Raw genomic sequence first — 27,357 nt, 5'->3', positions numbered from 1 at the left:
GTTTAGGGCTGTGCATTTGAGTTTCCCGTTTGGGGTTGTCCTTGGACGACGGGGTTGGATGGTTATGAGGAGTTTGGTCATGACCATGAGGTGATCGGTCCAGCACACTACCCCGCGCATGACTCTGGTGGAAAGAACATCCCGTTTGTCCCTTTGCCGGACAATTACGTAGTCCAGGTGCCACTGCTTTGAGCAGGGGGGTTGCCAGGTGGTTTTGAGTAGTTTTTTCATCTGGAAGGTGGTGATGAACAGGTGGTGTTCTGCACAGAGGGAAAGCAGCTGTAGCACGTTGCTGTTAATTCTCCCCACTCGGTGTTGGTCAATAACTGCGTTCCATACCAGGTGTTCTGTGCCCACTCTCGCATTGAAATCTCCCAGGAGAATGACTTTTTCTGTTGCTGGAGTTTTCTGTATGATGGAGTTAAGTGAAGTGAAGAAGTCCTCTTTGATGATGTGTTCAGCATCCAGAGTTGGTGCGTAAGCACCAATGAGGGTGGCGAAGCGTCCCTTTGTGAGGGGAATACGCCATGCCATCAGTCTTTCATTGATGACGATGGGAGATTCTGGATGCGCTGCAGCAGTTGGGACTTCACAGCAAAGCCAAATCCATGGATGTGACGAATGCCTTCAGGGACCCCTTTCCAGAAGAAGGTGTAGCCTGCACCAACCGCTGTCAGGGTAGTCTGGTTTCGCTGAGTGCTGCAATATCGATGTTGTACTTTGCGAGCGCCATGGCCACAACTGCTGTCCTACGGTGGGGCCTCTCAGTTGCTTCGGCCAAGTCCAATAGTGTGCGGACATTCCACGAAGCGATGCATAGGTTGCTGTTTTTTTGTCCGTGAGGGGGATGCTCCGACAGTTGCGGCTTACCATCCGGAGTAGGAGAAGCAGACAATTTTTGGAGCACCTTTTCCAGGTCCATCCCCTTTCAGGGAGAGCAGTGTAGGGCTGCTCTGCCACAATGGAAGCAGTCACAACGACCATCACTCCATTGCCGCCTGTGTGCATGGTTTGACTAGACACTCCCAGCCACATCCTTGGCCTGTGTCTGCTGACATTTCAAGTCGCCATAGGGCTTCTTGAGGGGAGTTGGGGGGTGGGGTTGCACGAAGGTAAGGATTAGGGTGAAGGTGTGGGTCTGCAATCCTCACTCAAACCATTTCCCCTCGACCAGGCGGACTTCCAGTGGCATGAGAGACCCTTCGACCCTGCTGAAGTTGCAGGGGACTGCCGTTGATCCGGTCTTTGAACTCCGCCTATGCCTGTCTCCAAGTGCATATTTGATTTTGGGGTTTTCTCCCCTAGACAGAGTCCCCTCCTGGGCTTACCCACTTGGTGTGTTGGTAGGGCCCACTGCTACCCGGCGATCCCCGACCTTTTAGCCTGAGGTCGCAGGACTTCGGTTACTGTGTGCTGCCACGAGTGGGCAAGGAAGGGGTCTTGGTGAAGGAGAGGCTAGGTACTGACCTCGGAAGACTTACACGCTCCGTTTCCTTACCCAAGCTGGGTCGGTCAGCGGCAGGAACTAAGGGAGGGGGGTCACATGCATCCCTGCATGCAACGTCTCTCTAGCATGCACTAGACGCATCACCACACACATACACACACACACACACACACACACACACACACACACACACACACACACACACTGCACATGCACATGCACATGCACATACACGTGCACATTCACATACACATGCACATACACACTCACACACACACACACACACACACACACACACACACACACACACACACACACACACACACACACACACACACACACACACACACACACACACACACACACACACACACACACACACACACCACCACACACACACACACACACACACACAGATAATGGAGTCAGAAATTAACCAAGCAGCAGTTGTATTTTCACGATCAACGCAAACAAGAAAGATGTCGCTACAAAGAAACAAGAAGTATTAATAGACACCAACAACACATAAAGCATGCATTTTTATGAACAATAATAATAATAACATTAATAAATAATAACATAAATAAATGATTACATTAATAAAAAATAACACCAATAACACAACATGCATGAAATACATTAATAATAACTTTTATAGATAATAACATAAATACATGATTACATTAATAAAAAAATAACACCAACAACACAACATGCATGCATAATTGCTTTTGCCCCACAATTCAAACAAATCCAAATAAATATTTCCATAAAGAGATGATTTTTGCAGCTTGTTTTGTTCCATTCTTTATCAAATATCTGTTTATTGTTATTGTGTTCACCTTCTAGCGTAATGAAGCCAGCTTCATTCCAATTGCATCATCAGCAACAACAGCTAAAAGTGACTTTATCACACCTGTTGAAGGTAAATGAAACTAATTGTTGTATTATTCATGTCATATTTATCATACCTGTTGAAGGTAAATTAAACTAATTGTGGTATTATTCCTGTCATATATACAAGATGGCGCCCCCCGTGGCTGACGTCTTTGCGTCGTCCTCCCGACAACAACTATGTTTTTTATTTATTATAGTACTAATTTGCATCCTAAATGCAAAGTTTTTGCACGCAACAGTGAGATATAACAGAGATGCACTTCTGGACATCAGAAAAGCTCACCATGAGCTCACTTATAGTCTGACGGACTTTAACTTTCTTCTACGACGAGACCCAGCTAACCAAGCAACAACAACAAGGTGGCAAGGCATGAGAGCAGGGCTACATGCTAGGCTAAAGGCTAGAGCTACACGACCACCACTACCTAGCCTGCTGCTAGCTAATGTGCGCTCGCTCGACAACAAGCTGGATGAGCTGAGAACCAGGATGCTGTGCTTTTATTTTCACGGAAACCTGGCTTTCGGACAACATCCCAGACTCTGCCATCCAGCTAGCAACGCACTCAGTCTACCGTGGAGATCGGACAAAGGCTTCAAAAAAGGCGAGAGGCGGCGGCGTCTGTGTTTATGTGAGTAACCGCTGGTGCTCGGACGTACAGGTGGTTGAAAGACACTGCTCGGACAACATTGAGTTTTTGATGGTGAAATGCAGACCTGTTTACCTGCCAAGGGAGTTTAGTGCAGTGTTTATACTGTCTGTTTCCACTACAGCGTTGAAGCTGCTGCATGACGTCATCAGTAAACAAGAGACCGCACACCCCGATGCTGCGTTCACGGTAGCTGGGGATTTTAACCACCGCAACCTAAAGAGTGTCCTCCCGAAATACCATCAGTATGTTAAAGGCCTACTGAAACCCACTAATACCGACCACGCAGTCTGATAGTTTATATATCAATGATGAAATCTTAACATTGCAACACATGCCAATAATAGTTTACTAAAGTGCAATTTTAAATTTCCCGCGAAATATCTGCTGAAAACGTCTTGGTATGATGACGCTGCGGATGCGACGTCACGAGTTAGACAGGACATTTTAGTCCAGCACCGCGGCCAGCTTAAAGTTGTCAGTTTTCATCGCAAAATTCCACATGATTCTGGACATCTGTGTTGGCGAATCTGTTGCAATTTGTTCATTGCATTATGGAGAAAGAAGCTGAGCAAGCAAAGAAGAAAGTTGTCGGTGCGAAGCGGAGTATTTTGCGAGGGAAGTCAGCAACACAACACATTCCCGAAAGATGCAGTCAAGATCGAAGAACTCGGACAACAGAGACTCTTACCAGGAGGACTTTGACTTCGATACACAGACGCCTGTAGAGAACTGGGACAACACAGACTCTTACCAGGATTACTTTGATTTGGATACACAGACGCAGACGTGGTACCGTGAGTACGCAGCTGCGCTTCTAAACATTTGATCGCTTGCCCGTACGTGCGTGTCACGTACGTAACTTTGGGTAAATATATAAGCTTTATGAACCTTGGGTTAGGTGAACTGTCCTTTGGGCTGAGTGATTGTGTGTGTTGTGCAGGTGTTTGAATTGTATTGGCGGGTTATATGGACGGGAGCTAGGAGCTAGGATAACAAACACCTAGGTGTTTGTTATGCGGGATTAATTTGTGGCATATTAAATATAAGCCTGGTTGTGTTGTGGCTAATAGAGTATATATATGTCTTGTGTTTATTTACTGTTGTAGTCATTCCCAGCTGAATATCAGGTCCTACCCGCCTCTCACAGCATCTTCCCTATCTGAATCGCTTCCACTCCCCACTAGTCCTTCACTTGCACTTTCCTCATCCACAAATCTTTCATCCTCGCTCAAATTAATGGGGAAATCGTCGCTTTCTCGGTCCGAATCCCTCTCACTTCTGGCCGCCATCACTGTAAACAATAGGGAACTTTGCGGAAATGTTCAACTGACTACGTCACGCTACTTCCGGTAGGGGCAAGGCTTTTTTTTGTCAGATACCAAAAGTTACGATCTTTATCGTCGTTGTTCTCTACTAAATCCTTTCAGCAAAAATATGGCAATATCGCAAAATGATCAAGTATGACACATAGAATAGATCTGATATCCCCGTTTAAATTAAAAACAATCATTTCAGTAGGCCTTTAACTTTCCTACGAGGGAGAAAAACACTCTAGACCAAGTATACTGCAACGTGAGGGGAGCCTACAAGGCTGTACCCAGACCACACTTTGGACTATCTGATCACATCTCAGCTTTTCTATATCCAGCGTACAGACAGCGCCTCAAGCAAGCCCCCCCCCCCCAGTGAGAAAAACTGTTAAAGTGTGGAATGAAGACACTGAACTGGTGCTTCAGGACTGCTTTGGGAGTACAGACTGGGACATGTTCAAAACTGCTGCTCAGAGGGATGACGGTACAGTGGACATAGAGGAATATGCTTCCAGTGTAACTGGCTACATCAGCACATGTGTGGAAAACATTGTTCCCACAAAACAATACAAAATATACCCAAACCAAAAACCCTGGATTAACTGTGATGTTCGGTCCAAGCTACATGCCCGCTCCACTGCATTTCTCTCAGGCAACGCTGAGGACTACAAGAAGGCCAGATATGACCTGCGTAAATCCATCAGCGAGGCCAAGGGACAATACAGACTAAAGCTGGAAGGATTCTACTCCACCACAGATTCCCGGCACATGTGGCAAGGCCTGCAACACATCACAGACTACAAGCAGGGGAGCAGGGGGGTCACAAACAGCCAACGCTCACTGCCAGATGAGCTGAATGAGTTCTACGCCCGCTTCGAGGTCCTCAACACCAACCAACAGAGAGGGGCTCTGACCACGGAGCGCACGCAGGACCCACCACTCACTGTGACAACAGCAGAGGTACGGACAGTTCTGAGGAGAACAAACCCACGGAAGGCAGCCGGCCCAGACAACACCCCTGGCCACGCCCTCAGGGTGTGTTCATCAGAGCTGGCTGACGTACTTGCTGACATATACAACTTGTCACTAGCACAAGCTGTTGTGTCTACCTGCTTCAAGACCACCACCATCGTGCCCCTGCCAAAGAAAAACACTGTGACCTGTCTGAATGACTACTGCCCTGTTGCACTCACCCAATAGTGATGAAGTGCTTCGAGAGGATAGTCATGTCACACATCAAGAAGACTATCCCAGACACACTGGACCCTCTACAGTTTGTCTGCCGGCAGAACCGGTCCACTGAGGATGCAGTCAACACCGTCATCCAAACCACCCTCACCTTAGCACAGGGACCCCCCAAGGCTGTGTGCTGAGCCCCCTATAGTACACCCTCTTCACACACGGCTGTGTGGCCTCCCAGAACAACACCAGTATCATCAAGTTTGCAGATGATACTACGGTCGTTGGACTGATCACCGGGGGAGCTGAGGCAGCGTACAGAAGGGAGGTAGCGGAACTGGTGGCCTGGTGTCAGGATAATAATTTCTCCTTGAACACAGACAAGACCAAGGAGATGATTATTGACCCACGGAGAAGGAGTGCACAGTACACACCTCTGTACATAGGGGGGACAAAGGTGGGCAGGGTGAAAATCTTTAAATTCCTCGGGACCCACATCAGTGAGGACCTCACCTGGGATCACAACACCCAACAAACAATAAAGAAAGCCCAGCAGCGACTGTACTTCCTAAGAAGGCTGAGAAAATTTGGCATGCCACCCAAAATTCTCAGCAACTTCTATAGAAGTACGGTTGAGAGTGTCCTTACCAGCTCAATCACGGTCTGGTATGGAAACTGCGCTTCTAAGGACAGGAAGGCACTCCAGCGAGTGATTAAAACTGCTCAGTACATATCAGGAGCAGCCTTCCCCTCACTACAGGACATGTACTCTACCAGGGCCACCAGGAGAGCACACAACATCATAAAGGACAGTACACACCCCCAGCACAGTCTCTTCCGCCTCCTACCATCAGGCAGACGATACAGGAGCCTGAAAGCCAGGACTACGAGACTGACAAACAGTTTCTACCCACAGGCCATCAGGCTTGTGAATGCTAACTTGTGAATGCTAGCTTCCCCCCCCCCCCCGTTTTTACTTTTATCTTTTGAACAAAAGACAGCTACCATGACCACCCCCGAACTGTGAACCATCACTGTAGACACTTTTCACCTTTGATCACTAAAGACAATTTAACTGCTGCTGTGACCCAATGTCACCTCCATATTTATACTGTTGACTGTCAATCAGAATGTGCAATAATGTAATGTTACTTACTGTGCCTTGTATATACATTTTTATTTTATTTTTTATTTTTAGCTAAGTACCGTGTGACTTGTTGAAGGGTGGACTAGCAAAGTAAGATTTTCATTGTACGGCAAACTGTCTGTTTAACTGTGCATATGACAATAAACAATCTTGAATCTTGAATCTTGAATCATATTTATCACACCTGTTGAAGGTAAATTACATTAATTGTTGTATTATTCTTGTCATATTTATCACACCTGTTGAAGGTAAAATACACACCTGTTGAAGGTAAATGAAACGAATTGTTGTATTATTCCTGTCATATTTATCACACCTGTTGAAGGTAAATGACATTATTTGTTGTATTATTCTTGTCATATTTATCACACTTGTTAAAGGTAAAATACACTATTTGTTGTATTATGCCTGTCATATTTATCACACTTGTTGAAGGTAAATGACATTAATTGTTGTATTATTCTTGTCATATTTATCACACCTGTTGACGGTAAAAGACAGTAATTGTTGTATTATTCCTGTCATATTTATCACACCTGTTGAAGGTAAATGACAATACTTGTTGTAGTATTCCTGCCATATTTATCACACCTGTTGAAGGTAAAATACACTGATTGTTGTATTATTCTTGTCATATTTATCATACCTGTTGAAGGTAAAATACAATAATTGTTGTATTATTCCTGTCATATTTATTACACTTATTGAAGATAAAAGACACTCATTGTTGTATTATTCCTGTCACATTTATTTATAAACATCTTATCAAGCATTTAGTGGGGCAGAAACAACATGTCATTTCAAAATAAGAGTCCATTACAACTAATTTGTTTCCCTCTCAACACCAAAAGTCAACATTTGTCTGCACCAGAGAAAAAAGTCCAAAAAGAAAACGATGCCAGGTGTAAAATCATACAAAGGTGTTCTGTATTCTAGGAAGGAGTCTTGGATAGAAAAATAATTATTTATCAAAAAAAAAAAATCTAATGTTTGCCAAAAGCATTTTAAGAATCAGGTTTCAATTTTAATCCACTTTTCTTGTGTTTTAAATACTTTTTTCTCACAATGTTGTATAATTACTACTTTGGTCTCGTAAAATCGGAATGTACTTCTTGTAATGTACTTTATTTCCCATGACACAATTCTGCTGATGTACAAGTTTATACGACCTAGAAATGTCAAGTTTATTCTTGATTCCGATTTCATACATACAGGAGTCGACACCCCCCCTCACCATCCAAACCCCCTCCACCCATTAAGTTTAAAATGTTCACTTAATATTTAGAAGTTGTATAATTACTACTTTGGTCTCGTAAAATCGGAATGTACTTCTTGTAATGTACTTTATTTCCCATGACACAATTCTGCTGATGTACAAGTTTATACGACCTAGAAATGTCAAGTTTATTCTTGATTCCGATTTCATACATACAGGAGACGACACCCCCCCTCACCATCCAAAACCCCCTCCACCCATTAAGTTTAAAATGTTCGCTTAATATTTAGAAATGTTATTTTTCCCTGTAGCATTATGACTTTACTGTGTCTGACTTCTTAATTGAAAAAATACATTAATTTTTTTACATATATATATTTTTTTAGAACAAAATATATATATTTTTTCACATAACATTACAAGTATAATTTCATAATATTATAACTTGACACACACATACACTTATATATATATATATATATATATATATATATATATATATATATATATATATATATATATATATATATATATATATATATATATATATATATATATACATATATATATATATACACAAACCCTGTTTCCATATGAGTTGGGAAATTGTGTTAGATGTAAATATAAACGGAATACAATGATTTGCAAATCATTTTCAACCCATATTCAGTTGAATATGCTACAAACAATGTTCCCTCTAATTTTCCATATGCGTGAGCAAACGCAAAAACCCCTTGAGCCTTCAGTGGAGCACATGTGAGCGACGTCACACTGTGGGCACACCAAAAGCACACCTGTCCCAAACCTGACTAAATAACAAGTTAAATGTTTGATTATTATAATGAAATGACAGCAGTCATTTCCATGGGATTATTTTGTAATATAAGTGTTTTGGCCCTCTTACAATGACAGTAACACAACATATTGTTTTTCATGAGCTGTGTACTAGTATTGTATGTCTGGGTGGGGGTCCTGCTTTGGAAATAATTTGTACCCCTTTCCGATATTGCATTTCGTTCCCACTAAAACATTCACATGTTGCACAATGAGATGTAAACATGGGATCATGTGTACATTCTTGTCCCTGTCTGTTTATAAAATATATCTTTATTAGTATTTCTTTAAGATAATATCATTTCATGGTTAATATTTATAAATTAAGATTAAATTAAGAAAATAACATTTTATTTTTCACTAAAGAAGGGTTCGGTGAATGCGCATATGAAACTGGTGGGGTTCAGTACCTCCAACAAGGTTTAGAACCACTGGTTTAATAACTTACCTGAATTTGGCGTTTTTCCTACTGGGGGCATCAGGGTCGGTCAGGGCCAAAGTGTAAAGCTTACTGGGGTCGCATGATGCTCGTTCCTTTTCTCTTTGTCTTTTGCGTTTTCCCGCAATAATGTACCAATCCCCTGTCCCATCTTGAGTCTTCGTACAATTCCAACAGCTTTCAAATGACTTTTCTGCTGAATGTGACGCTTGAGGTTGTCCAACTTCCATTCAGTCCACATTTTTCTCTCAGAAAACTCATTTGCTACTTTAGCTTCGTGGCATGTTTTGCAGAGTAGACCCTTCTCACTCGAAAAAGAAAACACCTCACCCAGTTTCACCGCTTGTTCTTCTATTTGAACATACTCCGACAGCCATTCCATCTTAAAAGAACCGCATTTCTTTTTTACAATGGCTTGGTGAGTGGATGTGTCGCTGCCCGTTCGTTTCGCCATGATAAGGGGTTAGCATTTGCGTCTCGTAACTCCGCCGCACTGTTGTTAGCTCGCTAACCTGCATGGCGCGAATGGGCAGGGTTCAAATGCAAGCACTGTCAAATTGTTAATGTTATTGTCAATATCAATAGTGTCAATGCTATGATTGGCTGCGTAGCGTAAGTGAACCGAATCGTATCATTGGCTGGACACCTGTCACTCACTGAGTTACGTTGCAAAATGGTACAGAAAACAAAATTATTATTATTATTATTATTATTATTGGTTTAATTGATTAGATAACATTAGGACTAATATTAGATATTCATTTATACGTTTATGTTGAATTTTATTTTATGCGCTGCATAGATTTTCTTGTGCGCTGAGAATGTGCGAGCAGTGCGCGATTGCCCGAGCGCGCAGCTTAGAGGGAACATTGGCTACAAAGACAACATATTTGATGTTCAAACTGATAAACTTTTTTTTTTGTGCAAATAATCATTAACTTTAGAATTTGATGCCAGCAACATGTGACAAAGAAGTTGGGAAAGGTGGCAATAAATACTGATAAAGTTGAGGAATGCTCATCAAACACTTATTTGGAACATCCCACAGGTGAACAGGCAAATTGGGAACAGGTGGGTGCCATGATTGGGTATAAAAGTAGATTCCATGAAATGCTCAGTCATTCACAAACAAGGATGGGGCGAGGGTCACCACTTTGTCAACAAATGCGTGAGCAAGTTGTTGAACAGTTTAAGAAAAACCTTTCTCAACCAGCTATTGCAAGGAATTTAGGGATTTCACCATCTACGGTCCGTAAAATCATCAAAGGGTTCAGAGAATCTGGTGAAATCACTGCACGTAAGCAGCTAAGCCCGTGACCTTCGATACCTCAGGCTGTACTGCATCAACAAGTGACATCAGTGTGTAAAGGATATCACTACATGGGCTCAGGAACACTTCAGAAACCCACTGTCAGTAACTACAGTTGGTCGCTACATCTGTAAGTGCAAGTTAAAACTCTCCTATGCAAGGCAAAAAACGTTTATCAACAACACCCAGAAACGCTGTCGGCTTTGCTGGGCCTGAGCTCATCTAAGATGGACTGATACAAAGTGGAAACGTGTTCTGTGGTCTGATGAGTTCAAATTGTTTTTGGAAACTGTGGACGTCGTGTCCTCCGGACCAAAGAGGAAAAGAACCATCCGGATTGTTATAGGCGCAAAGTTGAAAAGCCAGCATCTGTGATGGTATGGGGGTGTATTAGTGCCCAAGACATGGGTAACTTACACATCTGTGAAGGCCCCATTTATGCTGAAAGGTACATACAGGTTTTGGAGCAACATATGTTCCCATCCAAGCAACGTTACCATGGACGCCCCTGCTTATTTCAGCAAGACAATGCCAAGCCATGTGTTACATCAACGTGGCTTCATAGTAAAAGAGTGCGGGTACTAGACTGGCCTGCCTGTAGTCCAGACCTGTCTCCCATTGAAAATGTGTGGCGCATTATGAAGCCTAAAATACCACAACGGAGACCCCCGGACTGTTGAACAACTTAAGCTGTACATCAAGCAAGAATGGGAAAGAATTCCACCTGAGAAGTTTAAAAAATGTGTCTCCTCAGTTCCCAAACGTTTACTGAGTGTTGTTAAAAGGAAAGGCCATGTAACACAGTGGTGAACATTCCCTTTCCCAACTACTTTGGCACGTGTTGCAGCCATGAAATTCTAAGTTAATTATTATTTGCAAAAAAAAAATAAAGTTTATGAGTTTGAACATCAAATATCTTGTCTTTGTAGTGCATTCAATTGAATATGGGTTAAAAAGGATTTGCAAATCATTGTATTCCGTTTATATTTACATCTAACACAATTTCCCAACTCATATGGAAACGAGGTGTGTATATACTGTGTATATATATATATTTTACATATATACATATACATATATGTGTGTGTATATACATATGTATGATTATTGTTATTATCATTTACTTCAGTTTAATTTAAAAACAGCTTTTTCTCGTATTGTGGGAAAAACTGCCCAACTTATTATTTTTCATAACATCACAACTTTTTCTTCTTTTCCTTGGCAGCGTCTGACCCTAAAAATCTTTTTTATTGTGTTTTGGCGTGTCTCAAAAATGCAAACAGGAGTATGAAAAATGCAGCTCAGTATGATTTCTTTCACAGTGTAACCCTGGATGCGCGCACACACACACACACACACACACACACACACACACACACACACACACACACACACACACACACACACACACACACTGCTGATGCTGAGATGATGTCCGTAGACAAAGAGGAGTATTTTATCGTGTACGTTTACAAAAAAACAACAACACCTACGTTAAATGCAGAGCCATTCAAAATGTCCACATTTGCCGAGTCAGCACGTTGTCCACGTCAGCGAGAGTCCACGCAGGCTCACCGCGTCCTTCGTCCACAGCCCGGTGAGATCCAGAAAAGAGGAAGAGGTGTTGAGCGAGTGTTTGCAAAATCACCTTCAAAGAAGAATCTTCCGGGAAACGCTTTTTCACTTTCTAGTCGGAGGAAAAAGTACTGGAAAGCTGTTTGTTTTTTCTTCAAGCACGATTCCACTCCTGGCAAGGATCCTGTGGAGGAACAACCACAACAAAAACTAGTTAGCATGCCAACTTTTCTACCTAAAAGAGTTAGCGTGCTCATTTTTATACCTAAACAAGGTAGCATGCTAATTTGTATACCTAAACTAGATAGCATGCAAATTTTTGTACCTAAAAGAGTTAGCTTGCTAATTTTTATACCTAAACTAGTTAGCATGCTAATTTGTATACCTAAACTAGTTAGCATGCTATTTTTTGTACGTAATGTAGTTAGCATGCTAATTTTTGCACCTAAAAGAGTTAGCGTGCACATTTTTATACCTAAACAAGGTAGCATGCTAATGTTTGTGCCTAAACTAGTTAGCAGGCTAATTGTTATACCTAAACTAGTTAGCATGCTAATTTGTATACCTAAACTAGATAGCATGCTAATGTTTGTACCTAAAAAAGTTAGCATGCTCTTTTTAATACCTAAACAAGGTAGCATACTCATTTTTGTACCTTAACTATTTAGCATGCTAATTTGTACACCTAAACTAGTTAGCATGCTATTTTTTGTACGTAATGTAGTTAGCATGCTAATTTTTGTACCTAAACTAGTTAGCATGCTATTTTTTGAATACCTAAACGTGTTAACATGCTAACTTTTATACTTAAACTAGTTAGAAAGCTAACTTTTTTATTACTAAACAAGGTAGAATGCTAATGTTTGTACCTAAACTAGTTAGCAGGCACATTTTTATACCTAAACTAGATAGCATGCTAAATTTTGTACCTAAAAGAGTTAGCATGCTCATTTGTATACATAAACAAGGTATAATGCTCATTTTTGTATCCAAACTATTTAGCATGCTAATTTGTATACCTAAACTAGTTAGCATGCAACATGTTTGCACGTAATGTAGTTAGCATGCAAATTGTTGTACCTAACTAGTAAGCATGCAAATTGTTTCATAACTAAACACGTTAGCATGCTAACTTTTATACCTAAAGTAGTTAGCAAGTTAACTTTTTATACCTAAACAAGTTAGCATGCTAACTTTTATTCCTAAACTATTAGCATGCTAACTGTTATATCTAAACAAGGTAGCAAGCCAACTTCTATGTCTGTACTACTTAGTATGCTAACTTCTGTACCTAAAAGAGTTAGCATGCTAATTGTTATACCTAAACAAGGTATCATGCAACATTTTTTACGTAAACTAGTTAGCATGCTAATTTTTGTACATAAACTAGTTAGCATGCTCATTTTTATACCTAAACGCCTTACCATGCTAACTTGTATACCTAAACTAGTTAGCAAGCTAACTTTTTTTATACTTAAACTAGTTAGCAAGCTAAATGTTTATACCTAAACAAGTTAGCATGCTAACTTTTATAGCTAAACTATTAGCATGCTAAATGTTATACCTAAACAAGGTAGCGTGCCAACTTGTGTACCTACACGAGGTAGCAAGCCAACTTCTATATCTATACTAGTTAACATGCTAACTTCTGTACCTAAAAGAGTTAGCATGCTAATTGTCATACCTAAACAAGATATCATGTACATTTGTGTACCTAAACTAGTTAGCATGCTAATTTTTGTCTCTAAACTAGTTAGCATGCACATTTTGGTACCTAAACTAGTTAGCATGCACATTTTTATACCTAAAAAGGTAGCATTCAAATTGTTTTGTACATAAACTAGTTAGCATGATAACCTTTATACCTAAACGAGGTAGCGTGCTAACTTTTGCACCTAAATGAAGTAGCGAGCTAACTTTTATATCAATACTATTCAGCATGCTAACTTTTGTACCTAAAATAGTTAGCATGCTCATTTTTATACCTAAATGAGGTAGCATGCTAACTTTTGTACTTAAACAAGTTATCATACTAACTTTTACACCTAAACTATTAGCATGCTACCTTTTATACCTAAACTATTAGCATGCTTTCTTTTATACCTAAACTTTATCATGCTAACTTTTATATCTAAACTAGTTAGCATGCTAATGTGTATACCTAAACTAGTTAGCATGCTAATTTGTGTACATAATGTAGTAAGCATGCTAATTTGTGTACCTAAACTTGTTAGCATGCTAATTTGTTTATACCTAAATGCGTTAGCATGCTAACTTTTATAAGCTAACTTTTTTATACCTAAACTAGTTAGCAAGCTAACTTTTTATACAGCAACTATTAGCATGCTAACTGTTATACCTAAACAAGGTATCGTGCTAACTTTTGTAGCTAAACGAGGTAGCAAGCCAACTTCTATATCTATACTAGTTAGCATACTAACTTCTATACCAACTTTTATATCTATACTATTCAGCAAGCTAACTTTTGAACCTAAAATAGTTGCATGCTAATTTTTTATACCTAAATGAGGTAGCATGCTAATTTTTGTCTCTAAACTAGTTAGCATGCTAATTTTTGTACCTAAACTAGTTGGCATGATAACCTTTATACCTAAACGAGGTAGCGAGCTAACTTTTACATCTATACTATTCAGCATGCTAACTTTTGTACCTAAAGTAGTTAGCATGCTAAGTTGTGTACCTAATGTAGTTAGCATGCTAATTTTTGTACCTAAACTAATAGCATGCTAATTTGTTTATACCTTAGTGCGTTAGCATGCTAACTTTTATACCTAAACTAGTTAGCAAGATAACTTTTTTATACCTAAAATAGTTAGCAAGCTAACTTTTTATACCGAAACTATTAGCATGCTAACTGTTATACCTAAACAAGGTAGCGTGCTAACTTTTGTAGCTAAATGAGGTAGCAAGCCAACTTCTATATCTATACTAGTTAGCATGCTAACTTCTATACCTAAAAGAATTAGCATGCTAATTGTTATACCTAAACAAGGTATCATGCAAATGTTTGTACCTAAACTAGTTAGCATGCAAATGTTTGTCTCTAAACCAGTTAGCATGCTAATTTGTATACCTAAAAAGGTAGCATGCTCATTTTTGTACCTAAATGAGGTAGCGAGCTAACTTTTATATCTATACTATTCAGCATGCTAACTTTTGAACCTAAAATAGTTAGCATGCTAATTTTTTATACCTAAATGAGGTAGCATGCTAATTTTTGTCTCTAAACTAGTAAGCATGATAACCTTTATACCTAAACGAGGTAGCGAGCTAACTTTTATATCTATGCTATTCAGCATACTAACTTTTGTACCTAAAATAGTTAGCATGCTCATTTGTATACCTAAATGAGGTAGCATGCTAACTTTTCTACCCAAACAAGTTAGCATGCTAACTTTTGTACCTAAACTATTAGCATGCTACCATGTATACCTAAACTTTTAACATGCTAACTTTTATATCTTAACTAGTTAGCATGCTAACTTTTGTACCTACAGTACATCTGGGGAGACCAATGCAATGTGTGACCCTGGGGAACGTGCTTTATCAGTATCATGCTTCAAAAAGCTGTGCATTCAGTGTAGCTATTATTATTATTATTATTATTATTATTATTATTATTATTATTATTATTATTATTATTATTCCTGACTTCCTCATTTGGATTAAAAAAAATTGTTTAATTCATTTTTAGTTTGTAGCGCAACAACGGGTTTTATGTTGCTGAGCAATATGAATGTATTATTATTTATGTATAATAAAATAAATATATATATATATATATATATATATATATATATATATATATATATATATATATATATATATATATATATATATATATATATATATAGCTAGAATTAACTGAAAGTCAAGTATTTCATACATATATATACATATGTATATATATGTATATATACACACACATATATATATATATATATATATATATATATATATATATATATATATATATATATATATATATATATATATATATATATATATATATGTGTGTGTGAAATACTTGAGTTGGTGAATTCTAGCTTAAAATATATTCCCCTCTTAACCACGCCCCCAACCACGCCCCCCCACCCCCCGGTATCGGAGGTCTCAAGGTTGGCAAGTATGGATTACTAGTAGTAGTAACACTATTCATATATAACAGGGTTTTGCATATTTCACATACTTTTATACATGTAACTATAATTATTTTGCTATTACTTCTGGAGAGGTACCAGTCTGAATGAAGTGCCAGCTGACCTTTCTGTGTTTTGTCATAAACGTTACTTCATTCATTAAAAAAAAAACGAATACAAAAGAAAAAAACAACGTTTTATGCATATGTAAATGTATTCAGTTATAAACATTCATTCACTTTCTTCTTTTATTCATGGTTCTAAACTTTACCGCAGCTTCTATATTTTTATTGTAATATTTTCAGAATGTGTTTGTTCTATTTTTGGCCAAAGTAAGACAAAGACAACAATCTGAAGTTGCCTTTATTTTTTACTTTTAATGCCATGATTTTAATAGTCCACAGAGTTTCCTCTGTGCGGCCCCTGAGCTAAAATGAGTTGGACACCCCTGCCCTAGGACTATCTTCCCCATGGACAAGTGACCTACTCATGTACAAATTCAATAATTTGTCCCCACATCTGCCATTCATTCTTAACGTTTCTTCCTTTTCTCCAGCTGTTTTTTTTTTTTTTCTTCGAGTCTTTTACTTGCTACATAAATACATTTTGATTGATTGATTGGTAAAATACCGTAGTTTCCAGACTGTAGAGCGCATCGGTATACAAGCCACACCCACTAAATTTTAGAAAAAATATTTTCCATGTATTAGTCGCAGATATATACATTATGAAATTAGTTATTTACACAGAAATGTTTATTTACATACTTTAATTGTTTCCAAACGGTGTCTGTAACACGGCAGTAAAACGGCTGATCAAACAAAACAGAAGTCATGATCATGGACCCACTAGCTGCGCAAGCTAAACAGACTCAATAACTCTACCATGACTTTTGGTTCATTTACAAAACTGAAACAACACAAAAAGAATGTCATTGTAAGATAATAATGATAAATGGGTTATACTTGTATAGCACTTTTCTACCTTCAAGGTACTCAAAGCGCTTTGACAGTATTTCCACATTTACCCATTCACACACACATTCACACACTGATGGCGGGAGCTGCCATGCAAGGCGCTAACCAGCAGCCATCAGGAGCAAGGGTGAAGATAATAATACTAACTAAATAAACGTGGTGGCATATTCGCTAATACTAACGACGCACGCTTGGTAACATTATGATAGCACGTACAAATATGCATGAAAACACTCCTACAGACATCACACATGGGACGCTTTAGTAAGTAAGAATTGTTTTAGTTATATTGCAAAACTTACAAACGTTGCTTGGAGTGACGAATGAAGAATCCATTCGAGTAGAAACGCTATGGACGGCCAGAAGACTGCAATTGTACTTCCGGTTCATAGCTCGGTCCAAACAGAAGGGCAACGGAGCACCTGCAGTGAGCGAACTGGTCCAAAAGATGGTGCCGTAGCACAAACAATAACACATCTTTTCAGTGTATTTGCTTGCTTTTGTTTTTTGGAACTATTTATTGTACATCATGGCCGTCAGTGTAAAAAATAAATCCATAAATAAGTCACACCGTTTTATAAGCCGCAGGCTTCAAAGCATTGGAGAAAAGTAGCAGCTCATAGTCTGGTACTTAGAGTATGTCTGGAAGGCATGGCAGTTTGTGTTGGCCCTTGTGGAGCAGACGGGTCAGTACTCACTCCTGGGTCTGGGAGGAGTCCTACGATGGCTGCTTGGGGAGAGGCTGCAGAGGACACAAAGCAGAAGAAGGTGGATGGAACTTTTCCTTCCACTCCTTGACAACAAAGTGCTTCTTTCTTAAAAGGTACAAGCGTCGTTTGTCACTCTGCACTGATTGCGTGCTTCTTTGTCGGCGAAGGAGCCACTTGAGCTGGTCATGATCAGGACGCTAACGACCATTTGCAGCCTTGTCATTCCACACTTGCTATTCCGCAGGGGCCGCCTTGTGGCCGTCACTGGCTCCGGAGTTGGGTCCTCTGCTGATCCATCACAGCTCTGTGGTCTAAATGCTAAGTACTTCCACCGCATCTTTCAATCAAAACCAGGACAAGAAAGGAGGAACCGCCTGAGGGATCCATAATCCAGTCTTGCAAAGCAAACCTCCGTCTTTTTTATTACGCTCATTTCTCCCAGGAGGAGACGCTCAGAACCACAACAAGACTCGGGGCTTGGATCCTCAACAAGGATGAGAAGCTTGTGAACTTCAGACGAGGAACCTGCAAACTCAGTCGTCTCGAAATAAGTCGTACAATTTGGAAGAGACGAGAAGAAGAAAGTCAGCATGGATTTACAACTTACAACAATATATATATTTATACACACATACATACATATATATATATACATACAGTATATATGTGTATATATATATATATATATATATATATATATATATATATATATATATATATATATATATATATATATATATATATATATATATATATATATATATATATATATATATATATATATATATATATATATATATATATATATATATATATATATATATATATATATATATATATATATGTATGTATATATATATATATATATATATATATATATATATATATATATATATATATATATATATATATATATATATATATATATATATACATATATATATATACATATATATATATATATATATATATATATATGAATGAATGAAATAAGTTTATTTCGGTCATATAATCAACCATCAACCATTAACCATTTTGTGTGACCAGTTTAAGAGTACAGACTATACATATATAACAATCATACACATTTACACACAAAGGGAAAAGAAAAGAAAGGAAAAAGCATGACCGAAAAAGGAATAGGCAGAAGCCAAAGCTTATATTTGCCTATCCTAAACCTTCACTGAAAATAAGATTACCTGGAACATCAACGTTTAAAAAAATAAATAAAATCAAAATCAATGGGATGAAAGTAATTGTTACTATATTTTATAATTTTCAATTATTTCACCTTTCAATGTTTTCATAAACCTTAACAAAGAAGTACATGTCTTCAGCTCATCACTGAGCTTGTTCCACCATTTTACTCCTAAAAGTGAAATACATGTGTATTTAATATTCGTTCTTGCTTTACCTATTTCAAAAATCAATATCCCCCGTAAATTATAGTTTTCTCCTCTTAATTGAAATAACCTAAGAATACAAGCTGGAAGGCTGTTGTTCTTTACTCCAAACATAATTTCCATTGTTTTTAAAAACACAATATCTGAAAATTTTAACACATTAGAACTTATAAATAATGGATTTGTATGTTCATAGTAGCACGCTTTGTGTATTATTCTAATGACCCTTTTTTGGAGTTTAATTATTGGGTCTATGTTTGTTCTATAGACATTTCCCCAAAATTCAACACAATATGTTAAATATGGAAAAATAAAAGAATAATATAACATATGCAGACATTTCTTATTCAGCATGTGTTTTACTTTATAAAGAATGGCAATGGATTTGGATATTTTTCCCTTTATATATTCAATATGGGGTTTCCAACATAATTTATGATCAATTATTATTCCCAAGAATTTAGTTTAATACACTCTATCAATTTCCACTTGATTTAATTTTAATTTTGCTTCACAATTTGTCCTTGCACCACTAAACACCACAAATTTAGTTTTCTTATCATTTAATGATAACTTATTGATATCAAACCATTTTTTTTAGCTGAATCAACTCAACCTCTATTACCCTCAACACTTCCTTCAAGTCTTCTCCTGAACAATATACATTTGTATCATCTGCAAACATAATAAATTTCAATTTATTAGATATTGAACAAATATCATTTAAATATAGTATAAATAACTTAGGTCCCAATACCGAGCCTTGTGGAACCCCACAAGTTACTCTTCTTGGCTGTGATTTAGTCTTATTAATTTCCACATATTTCAGTTTCAAGTTTATTCACAATACCATAGAACAATTACAATAGTAGTGAATATCATTTAAAGATATTGGTAAGTGAAAGGGTCCCCCAAATAAGCTAGAAGAAGCTTTTGACAGAGGGTCCAGAGGACAGTTATTGAGATCTATTACTTAAATAACTACTTAACCACTGTTGTGAAACACCTCTTATGCCATAGTTTTCCAATTTTTGCAGAAGTAAGGAATGATCGATTGTGTCAAAAGCTTTACATAAGTCAATAAATACTCCAACGGTGTGTTGCTTTTTTTCTATTGCTGTAGCTACGTTTTCTACAAAGTCCATCACTGCTAGGGATGTAGATCGATTACTCCTGAACCCATACTGCTGATCATTCAGTAGCTCATGTTTGTCAATGAACTTATCAAGTCTATTTACAAATAATTTCTCAAGAATTTTTGCAAATTGAGGTAGTAGAGACACAGGTCTATAATTTGAGACCATATGTTTATCACCATTTTTATAAATCGGAATAACTTTAGCAATTTTCATTTTGTCAGGAAAAGTTACAGTTGATAAAGATTTTTTACATATATAAGTAAACGGCTTCAGGACACAATCCATCACTTCTTTAACAAGTGACATATCCACGTTGTTACCATCGACAGATTTTTTGTTTTTAAACTTTCTTACCACTTCTAACACATCACTTTCACAAACTCCGCCAAGAAACATTGAATTTTTAATGTCAGATACACTCTTTAACTTTTTCTTATCATTCATATTAAAATTTATATTTTTTGCCAAATTTGGGCCAACATTCACAAAAAACGTATTGAATTCCTCAGCTATTTCTTCTATATTTTCAAAAATTGAGTTGTCATCTTTTACCAGATAAGCTGTAAAAACATTTTTGCTAGATTTTTTAATCATAGTATTAAGCACATTCCAGGTTTCAGTGATATTATTTTTATGTTTATGCAGCAATTGTTCATAATAGTATTTTTGTTGCAGCCTCATGATGCATGTCAATCTGTTTTTATACTTTTTATATTTGTCCTCATTTTCCCTTGTTCGATGCTTAATAAATTCCTTGTAAAGCCTTTTTTTTTTACAGGCTTTTACTAAACCCCTTGTTATCCATGGTTTCTCCCTCTTTTTAGTATTTTGCTTATATTCTCTCAATGGACAATGACGGTCATAAAGTGTCAGAAATATATCCAGGAATGTATCGTATGCTTCATTAGTATCCTCCACAAAAACATTTTGCCAATACTGATTTAAAAGATCAGCCTTGAATGCCTTAACTGCTTCTGGTGATTTTATTCTAACAAAGTTATTTATTTGTCTTCTTGTTTGTAAGTTTTGCTCCTTGTTCATTTGGATCACTGTAAAGACAGGCAAGTGATCACTTACATCAGTCACTAAGAGTCCACTTTTTCTATTCCCATCAAATACATTTATAAAAATATTGTCAATCAGTGTTATGCGGTCCTTTGTTATTCTGCTAGGTTTTACAATTAGTGGAAAAAAACTCAAGCTAAACATAAGATTAACAAAATCAGTGGTTTTCATGTGATCATTAAATTTCATCAAATCACTGTTGAAGTCACCACAAATCAAGATCACCTTATCATTATGTCTTTCATATAACTCAAACATTTTCTTATTAAATTGATCAATGCATGATCCTGGAGTTCTATAAATACAACTAATTAATATGTTTTTGGATCTTTCAACACTGATTTCAATATTTACACATTCCATCAGATTGTCAATAGCAGTTGTCATGTCAGCAATCAGCCTACATTTGAGAGAGGACATCACAAACAATACAACACCTCCTCCCCTTTTGTTCATCCTGTTTTGCCAAAACATTTCATATCCCTCTAATCCATCCAGTAATTCCTTACTATCAATTAACCAAGTCTCTGAAATTGCTATTATGGTAAACCTTTGCTGTATTTGTTTAAGACTGACTAAATCCTTAAAAAAAAATTACATTAACGACAAAATAGAGGAAAACACGAATAAGCCACGTGAGCTCTGGAAAATTCTCAACAACCAGCTTCCTGGTTGCAGCCAGAAACTTAAAACAAGACTCACCAACATCAGCATCAAGGAGGGTGACTCCCTCATTACAGACAAAATGGAGGTAGCTAGCAGACTTAACGCCTTTTTCACCAGCATAGCTGCAACTCTTGTCAACAAGCTGTCCCACCACTCTGGTCGCTTTGGTGTAGAACACATTAAAGCCTTCTACAGAAAGCTAGGAGTATCCAACAATGATTTCAAATTAGAAATGGTCACAGCTGATGAGGTGTTTAAAAAATTGAGCGCGCTCCACCCTAACAAGGCCACCGGCCTTGATAATATTCCCTCCAGATTCCTCAGGGACTCTGCCTCCATCATTGCCCCGATCATCACGCACATAATAAACCTATCAATTACACAAGGCCAAGTACCAAAAGATTTTAAGATAGCAAGAGTAACTCCCCTCTTTAAAAAAGGAAGCAAATTGGAACCTGGCAACTACCGACCTGTTTCTATTCTCAGCTCCATTTCGAAAGTAATGGAGAAAATAGTTTATGAACAGGTCGATAGTTACCTTGCCACTAATAAACTCATGTACAAATTCCAATCCGGCTTCAGAACTAACCACTCCACTGACACATGCCTTCTCTATCTGACCGACCACATCAAACATGAGGTGGACGCGGGCAAATACTGCGGCATGGTCATGCTGGACCTTCAGAAGGCCTTTGACACCGTTAACCACGCTATACTGTTGGATAAGCTCAGAGCAATCGGATTTAACAAAACCTCTTGGAGCTGGATGCAGTCTTACTTGGAGGGGAGGGAGCAGGTGGTAGAGGTGAACGGCACCGTGTCCCCCCCCCTCTCGGTGAGCTGTGGAGTCCCCCAAGGCAGTATATTGGGACCTTTACTGTTCCTAATATACATAAACGACATGTCATCGGCATGTGACTGTGAATTGTTTTTGTTTGCGGATGACTCTGCCCTGCTGGTATCCGGCAAGGACAAGTCACAGGTGGACAAAATCCTCAGTGCTGAGCTCTGTAGAACTTGCACCTGGCTCGCTGACAACAAGCTATCCATCCACTTGGGTAAAACAGAATCCATCCTGTTTGGGTCCCACATCAAACTTAAGAGAGTCAATCACTTCACCATAAAAGTAGGTGACAGTGTCATCACCAGGAAAGATGAGGTCACCTACCTAGGTTCCATTCTAGAGGCTAACCTTTCCTGTGATAAAATGGCAACCAAGGTAATCAAAAAGGTTAACCAACGAACGAGATTTCTCTACAGAATTTCCTCTCTGGTCAACAAAAGCACCTTGAGGATTCTGGCGGGAACTCTCGTTCAACCCTTTTTCGATTACGCATGCACCTCCTGGTACCCTAGCACCTCCAAAACCCTCAAATCTAAACTCCAAACATCTCAGAACAAGCTAGTCAGGTTACTTCTAGACCTCCACCCCAGATCCCACCTCACTCCTACCCACTTCTCTAAAGTGGGCTGGCTCAAGGTGGAGGACAGAGTTAAACAACTTGCACTGAGCCTAGTCTATAAAATCCGCTACACCTCCCTGATACCGAAGTACATGTCAAACTACTTCCTTAACGTAAATGACCGCCATAACCACAACACCAGGGGGTGCTCCACTAACCATGTTAAACCCAGATTCCGAACTAACAAAGGTCTTAACTCATTCTCTTTCTATGCCACATCAATGTGGAATGCGCTCCCAACAGGTATAAAAGAAAGGGCATCTCTATCCTCCTTCAAAACCGCTATAAAAGTTCACCTCCAGGCAGCTACAACCCTAAACTAACACCCTCCCCGGATTGCTAATAATCAAATGTAAACAATCAAATGCAGATTCTTTTTCTTATGCCTTCTGATCTCTCTCTCTCTCTCTCTCTCTCTCTCTCTCTCTCTCTCTCTCTCTCTCTCTCTCTCTATGTCCACTAGCCCCCCCCCCCCCCCCACCCCACCCCCCCTCCACACTCCTGATTGTAAATAATGTAAATAATTCAATGTGATTATCTTGTGTGATGACTGTATTATGATGATAGTATATATGATAGTATATATCTGTATCATGAATCAATTTAAGTGGACCCCGACTTAAACAAGTTGAAAAACTTATTCGGGTGTTACCATTTAGTGGTCAATTGTACGGAATATGTACTTCACTGTGCAACCTACTAATAAAAGTCTCAATCAATCAATCAATCAATCAATCAATCAAAAAGATACTCTTTAATTTTGGAAAAGTTACTGTAAAGACTCCTGCTGTTGAAATGAATCACAGAAAAGCCTTCCATTTTAACATTTGAATTAAACTGTTCTTCAGTATAATACTCACAGTCCACATTAGAGTCCTGATATAAGTGAATATCTGGGTCAATGTTATTTTCTAACTCATAGCATTTATGATCATGAAAGTCAAAAGACTTGAATTTTGTGCAGCTCATTTGTTCTTCCATCATGTTGGTTGTTTCTCTGCACACAGTACAAAGCCAACAAGGAACATTTCGCCACTATTCCACTTGTTTATCATCATCATCTTTTTCATTTATATTGTTCAAGTTCCTTCAAGTCTCTGACCACTAATACCCTTGCTTGTTCTGGTGGACCATTCAATCTGATCATTACTTTACAGTTCCTTGTCCATGTGTCCTGGATTCGCTTTCCCTTTTTCAAGATCCTGGCTTGTCTTGCAATTTCTGCGTTTCTCTTTGTGAGATGCACTCCGGTGCCTTTCAAATTTTTTCCCATTTTAAGCATTTCAATTTTATGTTTTCTACTCACAAAACGGATGATGATGTTGGATCTGTTGTTTTGTTTCAGTGGAATGGTGTGGCATGCAGCTATACTTGAACTACATACAGGAATTCCTTTGTTATTGAAGAAGTTGATGACTTGCTGCTCAAGCGTGTGCAGTTCACCTCTTGGTGCACCTTCTCCCTCCTTGTCACCTGCTGTGATCCGTGCATAGGAGCGGTGGCTTGTCTCAAGCCCAGAAATCACCAGGTCATCCATCCTCGAGTACTGCTCTAGATCATCCACTCTTCTTTCAAGCTCTTCAATCTTCTTGTCTTTGATTATTGCCTTCAGCTGCTTAATTTCATCAATTAAGTCCAGAAGGCCCGTTTGCTGTTTTGCTACTTTGCTGAGTTCCTCTGACATGAAATTCAGAGACTTTTTCACCTCTTCCATTTCTTCTGCCAACTTCTTAGTCGCCATTGTTTAGTGAGGAAAAGTACTTTTAGAATCCAGTTGATCTTTCAGAATACTTTCTGATTCCAGGCAATCCAGTATTGATGGCGTGTCAGTGCATTGAAGCACATGTCATCAAAAAGTCTCCAACAAGTCCAAAATCACAAAAATAATCCAGCAGTTCAATGTTTATCTTCCTTATAAACATGAAGATGTTGCTCTGCTGGATGGATGTCAACTTATTTTCAAGATTTTTCATGAATTATTGGAGCTGTATGAACTAGTGCATCTAGCCGGCAGCCATCTTGAATCAGCAAATAAATGTATATATATATATATATATATATATATATATATATATATATATATATATATATATATATATATATATATATATATATATATATATATATATATATATATGACTTGCAACTCGACTTAGACTTTAACATCAATGACTTGTGACTTCACTTGGACTTGAGCCTTTTGACTTGACATGACTTGCTACTTTCCCCAAAACCTAAAGTTTAAAAAGTTATTTGGGAGCGCTCCGTAGCGTTCATTTTGTACGTGTCTGTCTATCTATCAGCGTGTGTGCTGCGTGTCAGCGTGTGTGCTCTCAGTACAACAGCCAATCAAATTAGATCTACATTGTTTTCATCACACAGCATTCAGCCAATCAATTTGCAGGACAACCAATGAACAAGAGCTGTCAAACAACGCGCCAGTGAGAAAGATTTATACCAAAGTTGGTTTCGTTCGGGTATAAAAACTACGACTTGGTCAACAAAAAACGAATTGCCGCATGCAAATCACGCAGTTCGAATATTACAGACGGAGACGCAACAACTTCCAACTTCGTTCGACATTTGAAGTTGCACAAAGAAGGGTAAGTTTTGAATGTAAGATAACGTTTATTGGCTAAGTAACATGACTTTTATTTGCTGTGTAGTTAAATCAGTGAGGCTGTAAACTCACTGCTAACGTCATAACCATAGACATCTTATAAGTAGACGCAGCATCGAGCGCTACTGCTTACTGGCGCAGACGAGACGCGGGGCCGCCATCTTGGAGTGGTGATCCGCTCCACTCAGTGCAATTCATTTGGCAGGAGCAATGAACTGTCAGCGCATTTAATTCATTTTACCTCACTGAATACCACTAATTTTCACGCGCTTTTTTGTCATACGTGTAGCTATGGTAACGGACACATGTTTTATCATTCATAGTTTGCTTAACAGTAATATAATATTCTTATATGCTATAAGTGACCAGACGTCCGAGATCAAAACTGGGAATATAAGCCCATAGAAGGGGGAAAAAACGGTCAGCTATTTTTAAGTTGAAGAAACAATATAATTACGTTATATATACATGCATATATCCTACATAAACAATGTATGAATACATTAGGTATCTATATATCTTATAGACCGTATCTCTGTTGCTGCAGCAGCAGAGAGTTTATTCTGTCTTGACACTTTGTATTGATATTTTGTATTACATTCTTCCCTTAAATGATCATGTTTACAGTGATTGTTATATATGTATTTTTTATGTATGTCGCTTTGGATAAAAGCGTCTGCCAAATACTTAAACATATATAAACACCTGAAAGTCTTTATATCAGCTAAAACCACCAATCTGTTTCACTGGATTCAGAATAAAACCAAATGCTGTCTTACCCAACAATGTTAGTATTTGAATATTGTTACTTGAAGACTTATTCCTGGTTACAATTATACTGTTAAGAAAGTATTTTCTCATATTTTGCCTAAAATGAGAATGCATCATAATCAGTGGCGGCTGGTGAATTTTGTTTTAGGTGGGGCTGAAAGTTTGTAAACCAAACCCCTGTAGGGGGGTCATCCTCCCCCAGAAGATTTATTTGTGATTTTCACATACAAATATTGAAGATCTTTGCTCCTTCTCAACTCTGTGGTAATGTTATTTTCATAAAATACAACCAATAGTACATTAATGTTAAATCTTACTTGTGAAAAGTAATCCCCCGATTCCTATTTTCAACAGTCCGCTCATTTGAGCAGGAAAACGCT

The 27,357-nt window shown here is 38.2% G+C and overlaps 1 protein-coding gene across 1 annotated transcript in view; it reads right to left on the bottom strand.

Moving 5' to 3' along the window:
- Window positions 1-11,825: 11,825 nt before the first annotated feature.
- Window positions 11,826-27,357, bottom strand: part of tafa5l (TAFA chemokine like family member 5, like) — a 123,998-nt gene continuing 108,466 nt past the window's right edge. The window contains exon 4 of the mRNA XM_062044240.1: window positions 11,826-12,187. Coding sequence (XP_061900224.1) covers window positions 12,158-12,187 — 30 coding nt within the window. The 3' untranslated portion in view covers window positions 11,826-12,157. The remainder of the gene's footprint in view (window positions 12,188-27,357) is intronic.

The sequence above is a fragment of the Entelurus aequoreus genome, linkage group LG01 (assembly GCF_033978785.1).
Source record: "Entelurus aequoreus isolate RoL-2023_Sb linkage group LG01, RoL_Eaeq_v1.1, whole genome shotgun sequence".
Lineage (NCBI taxonomy): Eukaryota > Metazoa > Chordata > Actinopteri > Syngnathiformes > Syngnathidae > Entelurus > Entelurus aequoreus.
Note: the sequence above shows the minus strand (reverse complement) of the source record. Positions and strands in the feature narration are given on the sequence as shown.